The sequence below is a fragment of the Talpa europaea genome (genome assembly GCF_964194135.1).
Source record: "Talpa europaea genome assembly, chromosome: 13".
Lineage (NCBI taxonomy): Eukaryota > Metazoa > Chordata > Mammalia > Eulipotyphla > Talpidae > Talpa > Talpa europaea.
Window position 1 is genome coordinate 84,297,640 of NC_140080.1, and position 20,436 is coordinate 84,318,075.

At 34.1% G+C, this 20,436-nt stretch overlaps 1 protein-coding gene across 1 annotated transcript in view; it reads left to right on the forward strand.

Moving 5' to 3' along the window:
• Positions 1–20,436, forward strand: part of DCC (DCC netrin 1 receptor) — a gene marked incomplete at both ends in the record, with an annotated part of 1,034,810 nt that overhangs the window by 769,702 nt on the left and 244,672 nt on the right. The window contains 3 exons of the mRNA XM_084252763.1: positions 1,156–1,304; positions 3,459–3,597; positions 10,386–10,435. Of these exons, the coding sequence (XP_084108889.1) occupies positions 1,156–1,304; positions 3,459–3,597; positions 10,386–10,435 (338 nt within the window). The remainder of the gene's footprint in view (positions 1–1,155; positions 1,305–3,458; positions 3,598–10,385; positions 10,436–20,436) is intronic.

Here is a 20,436-nt window from a genome sequence, read left to right on the forward strand (position 1 = left end):
ATCAAATATGTCAGTTAGGTTTTCATATATATTCTGTTTTCTGTGGAAGTTCAAACTCACAGAATCATATCAGAATCATATCAGAAGCCTTAAATATCTAGCCAATGCTAGTTGGTTTCTGAGGTTGGGGAAAATACACAGCATTAAGTTGGCAATGGCAAGATTATTTATTTTATTTTAAATTACAATAGCTAACATTGCTATTGCATTTACCATTTAAACCATATATTTATATTCTAGTCAGTATGCACACATAAAAAATTATACACAAATTTAAAATTTGCAAATCTGGAAAATGAAGGGTTTGCTTTCACATCCAAACCTGAGCTGACCTAAAGCTAAGTTAAATATCATATGTTGATGTAAAATCATATGTTTTCAGCAAATGTATGATTTGATAATAAGGTGTTGTCGCAGACCCCACTAAGAGTATTGCATAAAGCATGGCATATATACCATGCTGTCTTTCTAAAATCTGAGAGTTTCAGGATCTTTAAACATGAGTGTTTTGTTAAACAGTTATGGACCTGTGCTACCTAATTTCTTTGATGAGCAAGCTACTTATCCTTGATTAAGTAAAGTAATAGTTATGAGAGAAAATGGTATACTAGAAAGTAAAATTAAAAATTAAAACTTAAAATTAATTTAAAGGACCAACAATTGATCAAGACTTTAAAATGCTGACTTAAATAAGACAGTGTGGTAAATTAATCCATAGCTGTGCTGCCTATTTGAATTATAAATATAACCATAATGTACAAGTATTCTAATTATATTTTCTCTTTTGGTTCTGCAGTTATTAGCAATACACAAGCAAAGTTATAGTGGCATATTAGAAACGTTTTGTACTAGGAATTTGGACCAAAAATGCCACATTTTTTGATATTGTTCTTAGTCACTTATATGCTTTAACCAGTTTACTCAACTGTAAATGGAAATAATTAATATCAGTATAGTATCTCCTGAATTTTAAAATAAAATGATTCTAAAATATCATAACTTATATTTGTATTTTATATTTTATATTATTATTCTATATGGTTCTAAATATCATAAAATGCTGCTATAATTTCCTTGTACTATAAAAGATGCAATTTTGTTTGTGTGGAGGAAGAGAACCCTATTGTTCTGATGGATTTCTCTTATATATTACAGTGCAAGTTCCAGGGCCAGTAGAAAACCTGCAAGCTGTGTCTACCTCACCTACCTCAATTCTTATTACGTGGGAAGCCCCTGCCTATGCAAATGGACCAGTTCAAGGTTACAGATTGTTCTGCACTGAAGTGTCCACTGGAAAGGAACAGGTAGGTAAAGGGATGGATCCCCCCACCATACCCCATTGCTACCTACTAGATGGCTGTGAGTGAAATAGAAGCTCTGCCAGTTCTATTTGCAGCTCAGTGTCCAGCACATTAATTAGGCAGCTGATTAGTTTTTTTTTTTCCATGCATAGCAAGCAACCTCAGTTGCAAGCATATTTTTTTTAATATTTTTTTTATTTTTATATTCCCCATACAATTGTGACCCCCTTATTTTGACCCCAATCCCTCCCCTCCCTGCCCCCCACCCCCCATAGAGTGTCTCTGGTTCATAGTTGTTTGTTGATTTTGATTTTTACTTTCTTATAGTTATTCTTTTTCCTGGTCCCTTATTTAAGTTTTCTAGATTCCTGAACCCCTATGTTTATAGCAGCACTGTTTACAATAGCTAAGCTTTGGAAACAACCCAAATGCCCAAAAATAGATGACTGGATCAAGAAGATGTGATCCATATACACCATAGAATATTACTCAGCATTCAAAAAAGATAAACACATGCAATTTGCAGCAACATGGATGGAGCTGGAAGGGATCATGCTCAGCGAAATAAGCCAGAAAAAAAAAGAGAAATACTGGATGGTCTCACTCATGACAGCTGATTAGTTTTAAAGCACTTGTTATCAGAACCTTTTAGACAATTCAATTCAATTAAATGGGTCAGATAGGTAAATAGGCAATGAGAGGAAGTCATTGTAAAGAATGCCAGTTTTGTTTGTTTGTTTGCTTAAGTAGATAAATAGCCTGGGGTAGTGCGAACACCTTTATATTAACTCATCTGGTCCCAAAGTCATTGACATTTTTAGCCCTTATCCTCAGGATCAATTGAGCTTATGTTCAGTTATCTCAAAACTTTTTTTTTTTCATTCTGACGCCATTTCTATTGCTCCCCATTACTGGGGTGTCATCTATCACATTTTTGGTTGTTTTCAGTTTACCTCACTCCAAAAGTCTGCCTTCCTCCTTCTTACATTTTGCCTATAATCTGTGGTGAATGCTGACATCTAAAGAAGGCAAATTAGATGTTTAGGTAAAGTGTAGGTAAATAAGTCTTTGGGAGACATATTAAACTTAATAATCCTATTTTGTGACATATATTACTATCAAAATATTTGCTTCCAGATTTCCAACTTCATGTAGAAAAATATGTGTAGACATGCATATGTATAAATAGGTTAAATAGGATAGACTTAGAGGGGACCTTGAGGTAACTGGGTTCTTAGCGTGTGGTGTAAAGTTTGCCAAGTGTTGCGTGGTCTTCATGCTCAACCGCAGCATAGAGGTTTTTCTTTTCTTTTGTCTTTCAAAATTGTTTTGCAATTGTCTATTCAGAAATAGTTCAAGCCCCAAGTGACATGGTGATAAGAATCACTGGGAGTACTGCCTATGTAATCATTCATTCTAGTCTTGCATCCTGTCCCCCTGCTATTTAACTTATATTTTTCACCTTTCTCTTCTGTCTACTTTTCTACACTTTTAACTCTTCAATAATGTATTTCACCAATATATTTAAATAAATTCAAAGCCCTGTTACCCAAGATAGATGTGAATGCAAGGATCATTGTGAAGCGCTAAATAATGGGTCTTGTAGAGTGAACTGGCTCTGATTTCTCCGTGGCCTTCACCTCCAATACCTCATTTCTGCAACTGTGAAGTTGCTGAAAGCAGTTTCAACCTATCTCACAGCATTATGAGAGATAAAAATTGTGGCAAAGTCCATGTTCCTTTCTAGAGTTGTGGATTTATTTTAGCAAGGGAGGCAAGAAATCTATTTTTCCCTGGAAAATAGTCCCTTTAGGGGCCCCTCTCTTCCTGGGGATTTACAAGCTGCCTCCTGCCTATCAGGGTTTCGGTGTGGGCGGCTTGCCACACACCATTCAATGCACTGCATGTGTTAAGCAAATTGGAACTTAATGACTATAAAAATAGTGCAGTGCTATTTTAACTAGGAGTCTACAGGATGGTTTGGGCTTTAGTGAGGGAGTGGGTGTCACATGTTAGATTTTACAACAAGTCATTATAAGACTAAAGTGTATTTTTGTGGGTAAGAGTCTAATATCCTGTTCACTGATTGCACAGAATGGCTGTCGTTTCTGCTTTAATGTGCCTCCCGAATAACACTCTGGCATTTTATGTCTCCAGAATATAGAAGTTGATGGACTGTCTTATAAACTGGAAGGCCTGAAAAAATTCACGGAATATACTCTTCGATTCTTAGCTTATAATCGCTATGGGCCGGGAGTGTCTACTGACGATATAACAGTGGTTACACTTTCTGATGGTAAGTTATAGACAGTGAAATTTGGCTCACCTACTTGTTATAATAATGAAATAAGAGTGTATATATGGAGTAGACTATAGTTTCCAGGCTTCCTAAATAAAAGTTTATAGAATATATATTAGCATAAATTAGAAACTTGGCTAATTCACTCAACTATTATTTGCTAAGATGGTCACATTTAAACTGTCTTTTAAAAGATATGTACTCTGAGTCAGAAAGTCTTAAGTAATCTTCCAGGTGAAACTACTGCCTGGGAGCTCAAATTAATTGTTTGTATTTATATTTATTTCTATAAACACATTTGTGCAGGTGTATGAACTAATTTGTATTGGTATGTTTTTATTTCTCATTCTAAAAGAATAATTTAAAGTGTAAATGATGGATAGTCTTCCTACACATACATTCTAATTTGAAAATATGTCATAAGGTTTTAGGCCAAACACATCACTCAAAAATGTATTAAAACTGAATATGAAAATATGTGTTTTAGTTGTACCTTGCCTAAAAAATGAAAGATTAGACTTATTCTTTTAAATATCACAAGAGAGAGGAAGAAACCTTAATGAAGATGATGAATTTGAAAAATCAGTGGCAGGGGAAACTAGAGAGCTAAGAACTGAATGACAGAAATGTTGGGAAATTTAATGGAGAGTGAAAATACAGCAGGTTACATGATATGGGGCCATTGAAAATTCAGGCAGGTGCAGAAATGCAAACATGAGGTCTATGAATATTAAAAAGATGACAAGTTATCTTTGTAAGCAATGGTTTCCATGTTGGTGTATTTAATTCTATAATTTATCTTTTCAATCAAAGAAAAATGACTTTAGCTTATGATTCCTTGACCAATTCATCATTCTTTAATCTGGCAAAGTATCTGGGTGGATATTCCACACAATATCAGCACAATGGCATGCATGTTATTGTGGACAGTGCATGGAAGACACAGAAGAAAAGCTTATTTGCAATTTCAACTTCAAAAAGTATTTTATATGTAACACCACTTCAGTATCATTTTTAATGTAATTCTTATGCCCATCCATCTGATTCTGCTATTGAAGAAAGACTAGAATATTTATTGGCAGAATAAATTACTTCACAACTTATAATTATAAAAATAAAAGGAAAACAAATGAAAATGAATATTTTACATAATTTATGTAGATTTCATTCACACTCTGAACTGAAAACTGTGGCCTTATTCTTCACTTTGGTTTTAAATGTCATAAGTGAGAAAGATAGATTATTACTCATTAATCCAAGAAGTATCATTTGGAAGTGTTGCAACATTTAGGACTTAGAAGATGCCTGTCATTAAAAGGATTTCATGACCCCAGCCCAACAAGCATCATTGTGCAAAGGCCACCCGCTACACTACCCTCCATCAGATGCATTTGATAGCAGAAGGCAAGAACGTCATGCCCCCCTCTGAGTGGCCTCCCTGACCTCAACTGCATTCATGTTTATGATCAACTCATCTTTTAATTTTCAACAAAGAATCATGTACACTTGGATTTCACACCCTTATTAACCAGTCCCTTTCTCTACACTTCAAACTCATGTCTTCTCTCTTCTGAAGCTGTCCATGATAAGGTCAGGCATCACATAAGAATATGTTAATCACACTTAATAGTCATCTACCTCCCCATCCTCAGTCACCAAACCCTCTTTGCCTTGATTTTCTGGGTGTTATAAAAGAGAGATATTATGAGAATTTTATGGGCTAACCCATGTAAGCACCTAAACATAAACAAGGCATATTTTTAAGTGTTCAATAAATGTTATCTATGTCAATTTGATTATATTGTTATCATTATACTACATGTGCCTTAGTTTGAGGGATGGTGTTGTATGTATCTTTGTATTTTATTTAATTAATTGGACAGTTCTGCCAAATCTGTACAAATGTTTGTTTGTGTGGACTTACATTTAAGACTTCCCTTTTGCGTGGCTGATTTAATATATGACAGTTTCAAAATGCATCTCAGTTACAGAAAGCATCAGATAACTTGTCAGAAGAATTCTTTCCATTAAAATCTATTCTGGAGCCATATAAAAATTAAATAAAAACAAAAATGAAATGCAAATAATTTTTCTCTGAATTAATTATCCCAATGGAACCTGGTTATGCTAAGATGCTTAAAAAGATTTTTATCCTGATAAGCTGTCAAGTCTAATTTAGCACTGCTTTAATTATTTTTTTCTGGGGAAAAAACATTGTTTTACATTCAAATTTCTCCACCTATTATATCATTAGTTTGCAGTGACTCACTTCTTCAAACCATTGAGTTGAAGAGCATAAGATCTAATATTGAATGCAGAATGTAACTTTGCACATTTGTTTCCAAACACTGTCTCTTGAGCTAGTTAACATGGACAGGTCATTAAGGATTTCTATGAATGAATTTTATGTTTCCATGACATCTTGTCCTGTTTTCAAAAGCAAAGGGATCCAATTTCATGGGCAAAATATATGATATACTTCTTACTTATTTCACTAATATTTATTGAATATTCGTTAGTTCAAAGTTCTGCTCTAAGCACTTAGCAATATTGTAAGCATCACAACACTATAATTTCCCCCTACTTTACAGATGATAAAGCCAAAATGAAAGAGGTCATAAAAGCCAGTAAGCAGTAGAACCAGGTCACATCAGCTACTATGGAAAGAGGCAGAATTATTCTGTGATGAATTTCTTGTATCATTTCCTTAAAGTGAAAAGCCTATAATTATATATAAATTATTTCAATCTGTGAATTATATATACAGGAGGAATTCAAATGCCTGTATGTATGGAGATTCACGTACAAATGTGGGAACTTGATCTACCCTGTAGAGTGTCTCAGCATCATGTTCTACCACGTGAGGGGAGTTTCCAGATCAAACACCTCTGATTGGCTTTAATGAACCTATTGTAAATGATAAATTGCTTGACATTTTGAAAAGAAAAAAACATGAACTATAGTCTGCCCCTCTGCCTCATGAATTGACATGAAACATTTTGAGAAGACAAATAAAGAAAAGGCCAGATAACTGTGGATTCTAGTGATTTCCACCAACATCCAATTTTATTGAATGTGTATCTCTAAATAATAGTGATGAATAATAAATGATAGTGAGGAGACAGGAGGAGCAATTTATAACAAAAAAATACTTTAGAAAAAAAATATCCCTTCTTTCCTGACACTGTAAGACAAGAATAGCCACTGTACTATCGATGACAAAAAAAAAAAAAAAAAATTATAGAAAACAGACAAAAGGCATAAAACCCATTGTTATAAGGTCCTTAGGGATTTTATTATATTGACTTTAAATTCCTAATACCAAAAATTGTCTTAATGCTTCTGAAATTTTATAGTTGCAAAAAGAACAATGCATTTTTTTCCTTATGTATTCTTATCTTCTGAAAATTAGTTAAATGCCTCATATATACTTAACGTGCCATTTGAAGCTTAACATGACAATTAACACAGTACCTAAAACAAAACATAATTAAGTTACCTTCTTTTTCATCCAATATCAAATTATATTATTTAATTGGTCAACAGTGATTATAGTAAGATTAGTGAAAGATAATGTGACATGTAAATATTGCAACTTAGAAAATATAAACTAGAAGAGGTTTTCCATGTTTCAAAGTGACTATCACTTAATATTAAGATATCATTTCCAAAATTTCCTTTTAGAGAACTGTAATTTTTAGAAGTTGTGAAATTATATGACTTAGAGAATGGTATATTTTTAAGCTTATACCAATTTTAGTTTCCAGTGCTTTTGAGAATAATACTCAATATGGATATTAAATTTGTCTTCTTTGTGAAGATGTCAGTTTGTTCAGTGCTTTCGATCACACATATCATTGTTATTTTCACCCTGTCTTTAATCTTTCCTCTTTTTAAGAAGAGGACTATAGAGATCATTTATTAATTTTCCTGCTTTTTTACCTCTCCTGGAGACTGGACTGAAATGTCCAAGACTCCATGAAGGTGGTTCAGGAAAATGCTCTTGCACCAACACAGCATTTGTAGAGTTGTGATGATATGAAGGTTGTCAGATGTATGAGAAATTTTCCATTATTTTGGCAGTAGAGAAAATAAGTATCTTAATGTTTTGATAATATTAATGTGAAATTGAAGTTGAGATAAAAACGAGTGAGCAATTGAGAGATGAGTTGGGGAGAAACTGATCTATGTAAATTAAAATAAACTTTGATTACTCACAACAAAAGACATTCATATGCCACCAAACATTTGGAACATTACTAAGTATTACTTGTCCTTAGGGGAAAGCAAATTAAAAACATGCTATACCTAAAAAAATGACTAAAATTTATTTAAACGATTGAAAATGCCAAATGTTAGCAAGGATGTGTTGCAACTGGAACTTTGTTAAATTAGCAATGAGTCTGTCCTATAGTTGGTACACTCATTTTGGAAAACTTTGTGTCTATTTATCATGTATGTAACTGCATAGGGGTTCCGCTCACAGCCAGTATTTCAACTCCTAGGTATATGACAAATTGCGCTTCTCTGCCTGAAAAATATACACAAGAACTTTCATACCAGCTTTGTTCTAATAGACCCAGTCGGGAAACAATCCAAATGCTATCCATCTGTAGAATGTATGAAAATAGGATAATCATACAGTATATTGTGATAGTATGAAGCAAGAAAAACAAAATGCTACATGCAACAAAATGAGTGAATCTCAAAAAAAAAAAAAAACAACAGTAAACGAAGTCAGCCTACAATAAAAGCTATGGTTTCATTTTTATAAGCTCAAAAACAAACAACAAGAATACATGGTTTTAGAAATCAGAAAGTAGAATGGCATGAAATCTTAGAAGGATGTTGACTAGAAAGCAACATTTGAGTTTCATTATATTGAAAATACTCTATATTTTGACCAAGGTGATGTTTTGATAGGAACACAACCATATGCATGCAATTTTATCAAGCTGTATATTCAAGAATGTTGTACCTTATTGTTTATATGTTATAACTTAATTAAAAAAACTTTTGTTGTCACCAATACCCTATTTATTAGAGAAGTTTATTATAACTTATAGCTTTTCTACTATTTAAATCAACAAGTATGTGCTGAGTGTTTCCACATGCCTTATACTTTTGTGGAATTCTAGGGATGAAGCATTGAATGGGACAAAATTCCTGGTCCCTATGGAATTTATATTCTGTGTATAATAAGAAAACCATAATGTGAAATGAAAGACATTGAGTAATAAATTATGTTTCCTAAAATAATTTTGAAAGAATACTCATTGACCTAATTAAAAACAAGCCTCAGGTGAATATTTTATCATATGCTACATTGGTGAATTAAGACAAGAAATTCAAAATCAAAACAAAATAAATAATTATAGTTTCTAACATGTCCAAAAAGATCCAGGAATTTATATTTAAGTAAGTATTTATTTATTCATTTAATCATACAGTCAGTTAATATTAATTAAATGTCAGTTTGAAGGATACAAAGATTAATCAGACGTCTATATATCATGTCCTCATAGTGATTACTTTTCAGAAAGTGAAATCAGAGTAAGTCATAAATAATTACAGGGTAAAATATAAAACCCTAGTAAAACATAGTCAAGTTAAGCAAAAGAAGGGGGGATGTGACAAAACTCAGTTCTTATTTTTTCTAATTCTTCTCTATTTAATTCATCAATATGCCATGAACAAGCATAGGGACTATTTTTCAGGTAAATATATATCAGGCAATTTTTTTTAGCACTACACCTGTAACTATTGTAGGGTAGAAAGCTTTGTTTTATTTAAGATTTATCCAGAACATCTGGAATAGTGCCTGACACATAGCCACCATTCAATAGATGGCTGTCTTGGAATTACTCCCATAATAGAATATTCATTTTTTTGATGTGGTAAGTTCATTACTACTACTATAAAGAAAGCTGTATATGTTCTTCCTTTTTCCATAAAGGAATAGGGCAATCAAATGCAAAAGCAAACAAAATACCTGGAAAACCTACTAGGAAATTAAACTGCTCCTGTGCTAATAGAATTGACTTATCCAATGTGATTTTGTAACCTGCTCACATCTATGATACACAAGTTTAATTACACACTGCTAAAAAAAAAAAAAGGATGTATTTCGTATTTCTTCTTTTCACTTTTTAAGAGATAATGAAAATTGCATTAAAGGGATTAAGCAACATGAATGACCATTAGAAAGGCATATTTCATCATAAAGCCACGCAGATCCTGAAATGCACACTGTCGTAATCTTTAAAACCACTCTGGGAAATCTTACCCACTCCTCCCGCCCCTGTAGTGTGTCTCTGGTTTATAGTTGCTTGTTGATTTTCACTTTTACTTTATTATAATTAATCTTTTTCTTAGTCCCTTATTTAGTTTTTCTAATTAAATAAATAAATAATTTTAACTGAGTGCATACTAAAAAAAAAAAAAAACACACACTCTAGGAAATCTCTCGTGTGTTTTTATGGGTTTCACTGGGAAGGTTATCATGAGAATGCCATAATTAAATGACATTATATGGTATCTCAGCAGGTATTCTCCTTCCTAAACATTTTGGGGGCTCCCTAGATGGAAGACCCACCATCCCAGTGAGGTAAAATCAACCAATGGAGTTATTTTTCATCTCTTCAGAAAATTTTGCAGTGCCACCCAGATGAGCCTACCATTTCATCATACGTTTTGAAAAAGACATACTTTCACTTTTCAAAGAGAGTTGGGGTTTCTTAAGTGACTTCAGCAGTAACCATCTTGCTTTGTTGTATTCCTTTTAGTGCCTAGTGCCCCGCCTCAGAACGTCTCCCTGGAAGTGGTGAATTCAAGGGTAAGTCATTGAGATGTTCATTATTCCATTACCAACACAACCTTCCCATTCCCCATGTTGAGTGGACTATGGCTGCCACAGGAAGAAATGTTCCAGAGCAGCCCGGTGAGTAAGCCCACTGAGCCCACATCTTCAACATCATGCTTAAAAATGAATTGAAGCATGGATTTGTTTTCTTCTAGTACACTTGATTTTCTAAATGTTACAATGGCTATAGGCTATTTCACCAGGAAACAAAGACATCTATTTTATTTATACTCACCAGTATAAGACATAATGTGCTAGACAGAACAATTAAATTAAGAATGGGTAAGACAACTGAATGAGATGGGATAGAGGGATTTTGTTTGCAGAAATCTTAATGAGAATGGAATATTTCATTGTCATTCTTCTTCCCTTATGAACACAGACATTGAAGACCATTCTTGAGGTCCAATAAGATAGAGTTGTGAAATGGTGTTACCCAGTAGTTAACATTTTCTGGGCCTGGAAGGCTAATATAACTTTTTTTGAAAAGATTAAATCACAGGAGGTGTTACTGAAGATAAGGCGCGTCATGGAAAAATCAGTTTTATAGAAGCATCTCCTTATTTCAAGTGTGGCTCAGGGCTGAAAATAAGTCAAAGCAAAATAGTAGAAGAAACAATCGAGGATGGTCTGGTCTGACTTTGCCATCATGGGGTGTGCTCAGTCAAGGGATCCAGTCACTATCCCTGGACCTCACTGAGGGCTTGGCCTCCCTGGCTTCATTGTTGTGGAAGACAGCAGAGAAGTCATATTGATCTTAGAGAAAGTGACACTCTGGTTTTTAATCCTATCGTTCCATTTTAAAAACTGTATGTATATGATCTTAGAAAGTTTCTAACCTCACCAAAACTCGATTTATTTCTTACATTAATATGATTATTAATTCCCCTCTTATTGAGTGCGCCTGAGAAAGTAGTGGAAACTTAGGCAAGGAACCTAACTTATTGTCAGTAGCTATTTCTGCACTCAATGCACAATCCCTTGCCATATTTTGCAAAAGTGCTCTGAAGAAGCCATATTTTGTGATTTTGGTCAAATTTGCCTGTGTCAAATGAATTTATCTTTTGGAACTAGTATAATGTCTTTAAAATTGTTTTCTTTTGGATTTTTAGGCAGTTTTGGATAGAGCTAGCACAACGAATGAAAAATTAGAAAGGAGAAAAAAAGTACGTGAACTCAGGGAGAAGAAATGTTGTAAAGGAAAATAAGCAGAAATAAACACCATTTTAAAAGACATTATTATTTGCAACAATATTAAATGTCTTACAGATGTACCACTTGTATAAAGAGATTGCAAATCAAAGTCAAGTAGATTTTGACAATTATCATAGGTTGTTAATGAGTGAAATTTGGAAAATAAAGTTTCTCTTATTTTAATGAATCTTTTTAATTAGAGTTTTCACCTGCTTTCCTCTTTCATCTAGGATAGAAAATAGAAATGAAGTGAATTACTGTGTATGTGTATTTGTGTGTGTGCTTATCTCCACTAAAAGTCTACTCTAACAAAGGATGAATGTTTCTTCTGAAATGTGAATAAGACATTATTGAATGATTTTGAATGCTGACTATATTTGAATATGGATTTATTACTTTCCTGAAGAGGGAATTCTAGATTGCAGAATTGACTTTTTCAGATGATTTATACATGTATACAAATATCACAGCCCTTAATCTCCTGTAATATGCAGTGCTTGCAGCAACCGAATATGAATACTTCTGTTTCTATCCTTTTGTACTTATCTCTGAAACACTGCATAGCTGGAAAATTTAACTTTTTCATTAGCTTTTCAGAGTAAATACAGTGGTTCCAGATGCTAGAATGCCTCCTCCTCTTCTCTTCTTCCCTCTATCATATTATCTACCAGCTTTCAAGGAATTATAATTTACTTTCCTTGTATTGTTACCCAGAGGATAAAAACTGGGCAATCAAAATCCCAATTTCTTATTCCTAGTATGTTTATGAAGAGAAAGACAAAATCAATATCCTATTTTGGTATTCTTTTGTTTGAGACAAAAGAAAAGTTCTCAATTATATAAATATTTACCCCGACTTACCATTTTAAGGAACAAGGTTTATTTAAAAAGACACATTGTAGTGGATAAATACTGTATTTTCAGACTAACGTAATGATGATTTGTATAGTCTTCATTTGATTTGGGATTTTAATTTTATACAGAAATAACAGTTATAGTTCAGAATGTATTCTCTATCATATTTGCAGTTATGAAGCATCATTGATTATTATTCACATCAATCAATGAGGAAAGTTGGTAGGGCTAGCATATTTGCACATTAATGGCTGGGGTATCTGTTTGTGGAACTGAGAGTCACTAATAATGGTATAAAGTCACCATTTGTAGTTACTTGTTCATGTTATGGTCACCTATAAACCAATTGGTCCAAGAAATCACCTTCCAGATTATTCAGAGAGGTGCTTGTACTTATAGATGGAGGGGAAGAAATAAAAAAGAAAGAAAGAAAATCTTGGACCATTTTGTTCTTGAAAACAAGTAGAGAAGATTGTAAACTATAATCACCAAACAGGCTAGATTCCCTTCCTGCAGCACAACTGTGTAAATTTTTGTTTTCAAGTAATGGTTTGACCTACAATTACTAGATTTTAAGAAATAGTGGATCATGATGTGATGGTTATTTGTCATACTAAAATATCTTTCCAAGAAATAATATCTTCACAAGAAAAGAGAAAACAGTGATTTATAGTATAGACTAAAAATAGGATTATTTTACTGGGAAAACATATTATAAGGATCATTTTCTCAAGACTTTACTTTGAAATTAAATTTTTATTAGAAGAAATAAATTACTACTTAATTAGTTGGTTAACAGATAAAGCACAGGTTTCCAAATGCAAAGTGCTGTTGGCACATGACCACTTTACTGTGTTCTAAGTACAAAAATTCTAAGAACATTTTAGAGTACACTGAAAACATTTAGAGTACACTTGGGCACTTCTACTAATTCTTTGAGATCTTGGAAAGCACTGTGCCTCAGTGTCATTGATCCATTCCACATTTACTGTGTTTTTCTCTTGCTCTCTCTCTCTTTGTGTGTGTGTGTGTGTGTACATATAAAACTATAGTATATAGACTATATACTTCCATATCTTTATATATATCCATGTATAAATATGCATATATGGAGGGGGTGATGAATGGCTGGATGGATAGATACATAGAAAATAGACAGATAATAGAAAATAATAGGGATATCACACATTTTTGCCTTCATGGAACTCACACTTTAGTAAGAAAACTTATGAAAGAAAATTCACTTTTCATTTAGTCCATCTAACCTACTTTAACTCTTAAAAGTGGGCCTTATATCCACATTTATAAAGTGAGAGATTGGAGAGATAATCTCTAAAAATCTCTTGTGGCTCAAAACATCAATGGCAATATATCCATTTGTAATCCATTTTCTTAATTTATCTTTACAAAATTGAAGAAAATTCACAAGTACATTGATAGAAGTAAACTGGACTTAACTCTCATGTCCCGATATTTATCAATTGAATACTGTAGCATGATTGCCAGGAGTAGAACAAGGTATCATTTTTCTCCCTTCCTAAAAACTGGTACCAGTCACCTACAGGTTGATAGTTGTATGATACCTTACTGCAAGGTAGAAAACTTGACTGGTCTCTTCCTGCCTCACAAAGCATATCACTCCCCTATGTTTCCACATCATTTGGCATGCTTAAATAACTCAAAAATTAGTTCAGCAGTCACACAATTCCCTTTACCCAGAAACAACCCACAGGGATGATGGAGACAGTTACTTCCAACTTCAAAAATCAAACTGATGATCTTGGGCACAGATGTTCTAATTTAAAAAAGAAAAAGAAAACATACAAAGGGAATGTAAGTGTTGTATCTCAGAGAGGCTTGCTTTTAAAGATGAGGTGTGACAGGATAGGTTTTGACAGAGGTTTCTGCCTCCAGTCTGGTGAGAATTCTCTTATCAGCAGAAGTGAATCACCAAGTGGAAAGCTGAGGGAGTCATTAGCATTTGTCTCCCAGTGGGGTACCCACTCTTTAGGTACTGTAAGCAAAAGTGTGAAATTGTTGGGGGGGGGCTGATAGAATGAAAACCAGAGGCAGTGTGAGTCACTGTATGAATTTGCAGATCCTCCTGTCGTTTTGTTGTTGCTATTGTTGTTTCTGAAATCAGGACTATTTTCTCAGCTATGTAGAAGGCACTTTAATCCACAGTGCACCCCCTCCCTGGTGCACTGAGTCTCCCTGAAAACTCCACTGTTCACCTAGGAATTCAGGGTCTCTCACACTTGCTGTGAATATTGATCTCCCTTTTGTATGGTGACTACAGGCAGCTTTGGCTTCAGATAGCACATGAAAACAAAACTTTTGTTCTCTCTCCCTCTAAATCCTTCATTAAATATGCTTTGGCCATTGAATCTTTTGGAGCCCCATCTCCAACTCCCTTAAAAAATATAGTGGATATCTGAAATGGCTTTAATGTAGAAAAAAAGGCACATGAGGCATTCTAAGTGATTTCACTTAAAGATAACTTAGAAACTGGTGTTTCCCCACTGATGGACAATTTAAATAGTGACATTTACATTCACCAACTATACACTGGTATTTGTACTCAATTATAATTCGCAGAACATTTTTGTTTTCAAGCAGCATCTGGTCCAGTTATCCATCAGTTCAATTCAAGTAATTGTTGAGTTCTTTGATTCATTACCTGACAGTTCTTGAAACATAGATAATATTCAGGGAGCTATGATCGAAGCAGTTTTGAAACGGGTCTGCAGGAAAGAACACAACTTCAAGGAATGCATGTTTCCTGGTAATCCTTCCTTGCAGTCTTTTTTGTTTATTAGTTTTATCTAGAATTTGCAAAAAAAAAATTGCCTAGAAATGGTTATATCATTAAAATCATACAATATGTGATAATTCATGAGACTTTCCAAAAATTAAAATTGATTAGTCTATAATTTGGAAAACAGTCATCAGGTATTTGCAGAGTACTTTTTTAAAAAAGGTACTTTTGTATTGTGGTAAAATGCATAGAACTTAAAAGTTAACATTTTAGGACCTCCCCGGTGACGCAGCGGTTGAGCGCTGGGCTGAGAAGCTGCTTGCGGCCTCTGCAGTGCCGGTTTGATCCCGGCTGCTCCCCGGCCACCAGAGGAGGGTCCCACATGGCGCGCAGACCCCTCCTGCCGCCCGCTGCTCCCCTCAGCAGTGTACTTCGGTCCTTCTGCCTGCTCTGCTCCCCGCTCTGGCTCTGGTGAATTCTCTCACCTTCCCTCGCTTCTGACTGTACCCAGTGCTTGTATAAATAAATAAAAATGAATCTAATAAATAAATCTTTAAAAAATAATAAAAGTTAACATTTTAACCATTTTTAAAGGTATAGTTCAGTGGCCCAAGTGCATTCACACTGTTGCACCACCATGTATCTCTAGAACTTGTCACATCTTGTCAAACTGAACTTCTGTAACTATTAATTAAGAACTCCTCATCACTCCCCTCTCTCCAGACCTTGGCAGTCACTATTATCCTTGTTGTATCCTCACTTACTTTATAAAAAAAAGTTAATCCATGTGAAAGATTTTTGATTGTCTTTCTACTTTATCTTCATAGAGAAATGAAGCACGTTCCAAAGTTTAAGATCTTCACTCTTGTGGAGAAATGAAGGGTTTAATGAATCATAGGAGTGGGGAATATAGACAGATTATTTAATTAGTTGAGAGGGAACACCTTACTACCCCTTATTGAAAGTGCTTTCGGAATACTTCTGTTCCAAGGTCCTGCATTTATTAGTTATTTTTTATAAATCCCCTGATAAGGCCAACTATCATAGTTAATAATAAAGAGCCACAACTATATACATGTGATTATACTAACATAAATCTGAAAACATAATGGTGCTTGCCAGAATCAGTTTCATATCACAATTTAAGCCAAAACTCCTAACCAAAGGCTAAATTCATCCTTTGATTTTTTTTTTTGAAGTACAATAAATCATTTTTCCACCTTTTTTTCAGTGAAAACACAATGAATAAAGATTCACAATGAATAAGAAGGCTATTAGTATAGTAAAAGAAAATAGGTAATCAATTTTTTAATTAATATAAATGCATACTACCAATTTAAACTCATTATGTAAATAAACTGAGTAAGAGGATACTCTGGCCATTAAACACATAGCTTTGTTTCACTCTATCACTCATGTTCTTAGGATGTTCTTCTTAACATCTATTCCAGGGAATATTTACCTGATGGTATTTTACCAAACTGTGCAAGTGACATGGTTTTAAAAATTGTGAGAAATATAAGTTCTCCATTGGAGATACTAAAGATGCTATGAGAAATAATTTAATTCTACTTTGCCCCAATTATTTCTTTCTACAATGTCTTTCATACTAAATTCTATCTTTGCAACTTTTTCATGTGTTATTTTAATGTCATGATATGCATTGCAGAACAAGATACTCTATAAATTGAGCAAACTACCCCCTCAAAAAAGCATAGTGTTACCTCTGTTAGTTTAGAATAAAAATATAAATTAAGTGAAAAAAAGGAAAAAAAAAAAACCTGAAATTATGAAAAGCTACCAGAGAATTGAGAAACATCCTTATTTCTATTGCATAGCTATAGAACAGGGAGTGGAGAATTACTTTGACATATACTACAGGATTTGAATAAGTTACAGACAAGATTGAATCCCTTCTCTATATGAATTTTTATACTGTAAACAGTACTCAGAAAAACATTTTCTAGAATTTTCTCATTTTTCATGTTTCAAATATTCAAATACATCAAATTTTACTGTTGTGTGTGTTGAGGTTATCTTGCACCAGATTTATTATAAGCATTGCGATTTGTATGCCCGCACAAAGGATTGTGACAAAGAAGCTAAAATATGTGACAGCATACCATTCTCCATTGAGTTCTAGTCCCACTTTCATATCACTTTGTAATCTGTGCTTCATCACACACATTTCTAATGACTCCATTTCTGGTTGACTCTGACTGCAAAGCTTACGTTAGCCTTGCCATGAAGTTTAATGAGATTTCCCTCAAGTCATACATTTTTGAAAAGTGGGAGGTTTAATAATGGACTTAAATTAAATGAACCTAGGTCTAGTGATAAGGTCTCTGATTTAATTTAGTTCATGGAAGTTGCCCTTATCGTTGGAATTAGTTGATTAGTTAGAAGACATGAATGGTTCAGTTCTATCAGTAGATAAAAGCACTTGATAACTACATGATTTGATTTCAGAGATGTTGAAATTTTTACCAGTATGCAAAAAATATAATTGACTAGTGTAACTTAAATAGTGTTTATACTAGAAAGCAACTGTTAAAACTTACATAATCCATCTGAAAGTTTTAAGGCATCAACATGAGTTATTGTAATTAACATTACTGACTCATATTTAAGGAGCACCTTATTACAATTATAATGATAATGACAGTAGCTAACTTTTTCAGCATGTACTTTGTGCCTGGCAATGTGCTAAGCAATTAAAGCAGTATTTCATTTACTCATTTTAACAACCCTATAAGTATTATTCATTACATGATTTACTACAACACACTTTGAGCTGTGCTTATTGCTGGTAAAGCTACCATAAAAGCAGTCAAATGTTCCTCTTTCCTAGAGCTGACAAACATTCAAGGGAAATAGACTGATAAGCAAAGAAATGAACAATTAACACAGAAACTGGTAAGTTTGGTGAGATAATTAAGTAGAATAATGTGATGCAGAAGGGCCTAATTTAAATCAAATTGTCAGGGAAAGTCTTTTGAAGTAGCTGACACTTGAGTTGAGACAAGAATATGGAAAAACAGTTCTGTGCACACACTGCTGGCAAAGCATTCCAAGGAGAGCTAACTAGCACATCAGGACACTTCTCACTGAGGAACTGGACAGAGGGACTAAGTGAGGTGGCAGGAAAACAAAGAGGGATGAGGTCCCAGGATCCAAAGGGAAAGTGTTTCCAAAGGGTGCGTGCTGCTGCGCGTGTCATGTGCTCATGGAAGGGCTGGTAATATAATGACACCAAATGACCCCTGCAGGAGGAGGCCTGGGCATGGAGAAAGAGCTGAAGGACCAGACAGGGACAGTGGATGAGTTTTTTGAGAAGTGCATAGGGATAAAGAAATGGATCCTAACTTTAGGAGGTAATAGGGTGTGCGAGTTAAGAAGTTTTGCAGTGGAGTGATTAATAAGAAATCTCACGGAATATAAACTGTGTAAAGTAAAATAGGATGGTGTGGTTGGGGAGAGGAGTGCAATGGATAATGAAAGAGTGGCAAAGTGAGTGGATTCCAGCCTCATTATAGCAGAGAACAAGAGGATGAAAAGCCTCCGCAGTGTCTCAGTGTCGCATAGGGAGGAAGTGGCTGCACAGGGGTTCTGTCCCAGGCTGCAGTGATTCCTCCTGTGAAGGTCTTGCATCCTGTATTCCTTATGCTGAAGGAAGGGGACAAATCAGAATTCAAAACAGGTTTTGCCTTTGAGTGGTTTATTTTCAGTGGGATTAGTGGCTAGGCCGAATGGGTCTGGGTCCTCACCTAGGAGACAGGTTCTTCCATCCAGTGAACACGTGGAACTATGCACAAAAGCATAAGCAGAAAAGGGTATAAATACAGAGAAAGGGGAATTATGAAGGGAATTTACACACACACACAAACACACACACAAACACACTCATTCACTCTCACACACACACAGTTCCCCTAACTCCCCTGTATTTCTCAGAATGAACCTGCATGTAAGATTTTGGCTCTTCCAACTGTATCCCTCCCTGATGAATCTAAAAAAGCACCTGGTAGGGGAACTGCAGCTTGTAAAGTGAGCAAAGCTGACACTTCAACAATCTAATAAATAAAAGGTAATGACATTTCCAAATGTAATTCCAGTTTTTCCACAATTCCAAGTTATAGAATATATTTGTTATAGAAGATTTGAAGTAGAAAATTGAGATCACAGAGAAGTTTACCTCAGCCTTAAAGGTTTGTTTCAAGAAAATAAAATCCCTAATTGTTGCAGCAGCTGTAGTCTGGAACCATTAGGAAATCAATGTTAGATTCAGAGAAAATGCAAATCAGAACGCTGGACAAACATTTTATTAGCAAATGGCATTGATTTAAATGATCAACAAAACTGAACCAAATAGGCATAAATTGGATAAGAAATAGAGAATATGTTCTCAGGTAATTATCTAAATGAGAGTATATTTTAAGATATAACTACTTTAGCAGTCATACTAAATCTGATCTAGCCTCGCCCTGAAGACATTTTGGTTAAATCTCATTTAAAAACTCACTAACATTATGCAATCCAAATATATATTCTCCATGCCACTTGACATTGAAATCTACTTATTTTATTATGTTTTTCTTTCACATAGAAATTGATAACTTCCATTAGTTTTCCATAAGCTGTCCAAAACATCACCCAGTTCACTGGAAAACTTTGTCTGGCAGAATCTAAAACAATAATCTTCATGTCCCCTGAACATTTTGTAGAAAGTGCTCTACATATTGAATACAAAAAGAGTTTTCAAATACATTGAAAGGTATGCCATAGCAGATTAAAAAGTATTGAACTATTTAATGCTTTCAGAAAATATCATATTAATATTTGATTTTAGTGGAACTGGAAGAAACTGTTTCTTCTACATATAACTTTGTTCCAAACAAATGGTAAGACATTCCATTTGCTTTTTATGTAGTGACTCAAGTTCCCCCTATCTAAAAATTTCTCATCTTTCAGAGAAATCTGTTTGACAGACCATTTTGTATTTTAGCTAAGAGGCAGTAGCTATTAACTTGATAGTTGTCTATTTTATTTTTACACTGATGAACTTGAAGAGACACACACAAAAGGGATTTATGTATAAGGAATGCCTCATACTGACTTTAAATAAAATCCATCTTTTTGAAATATGCAGCTGACTTTAGATTTTTAT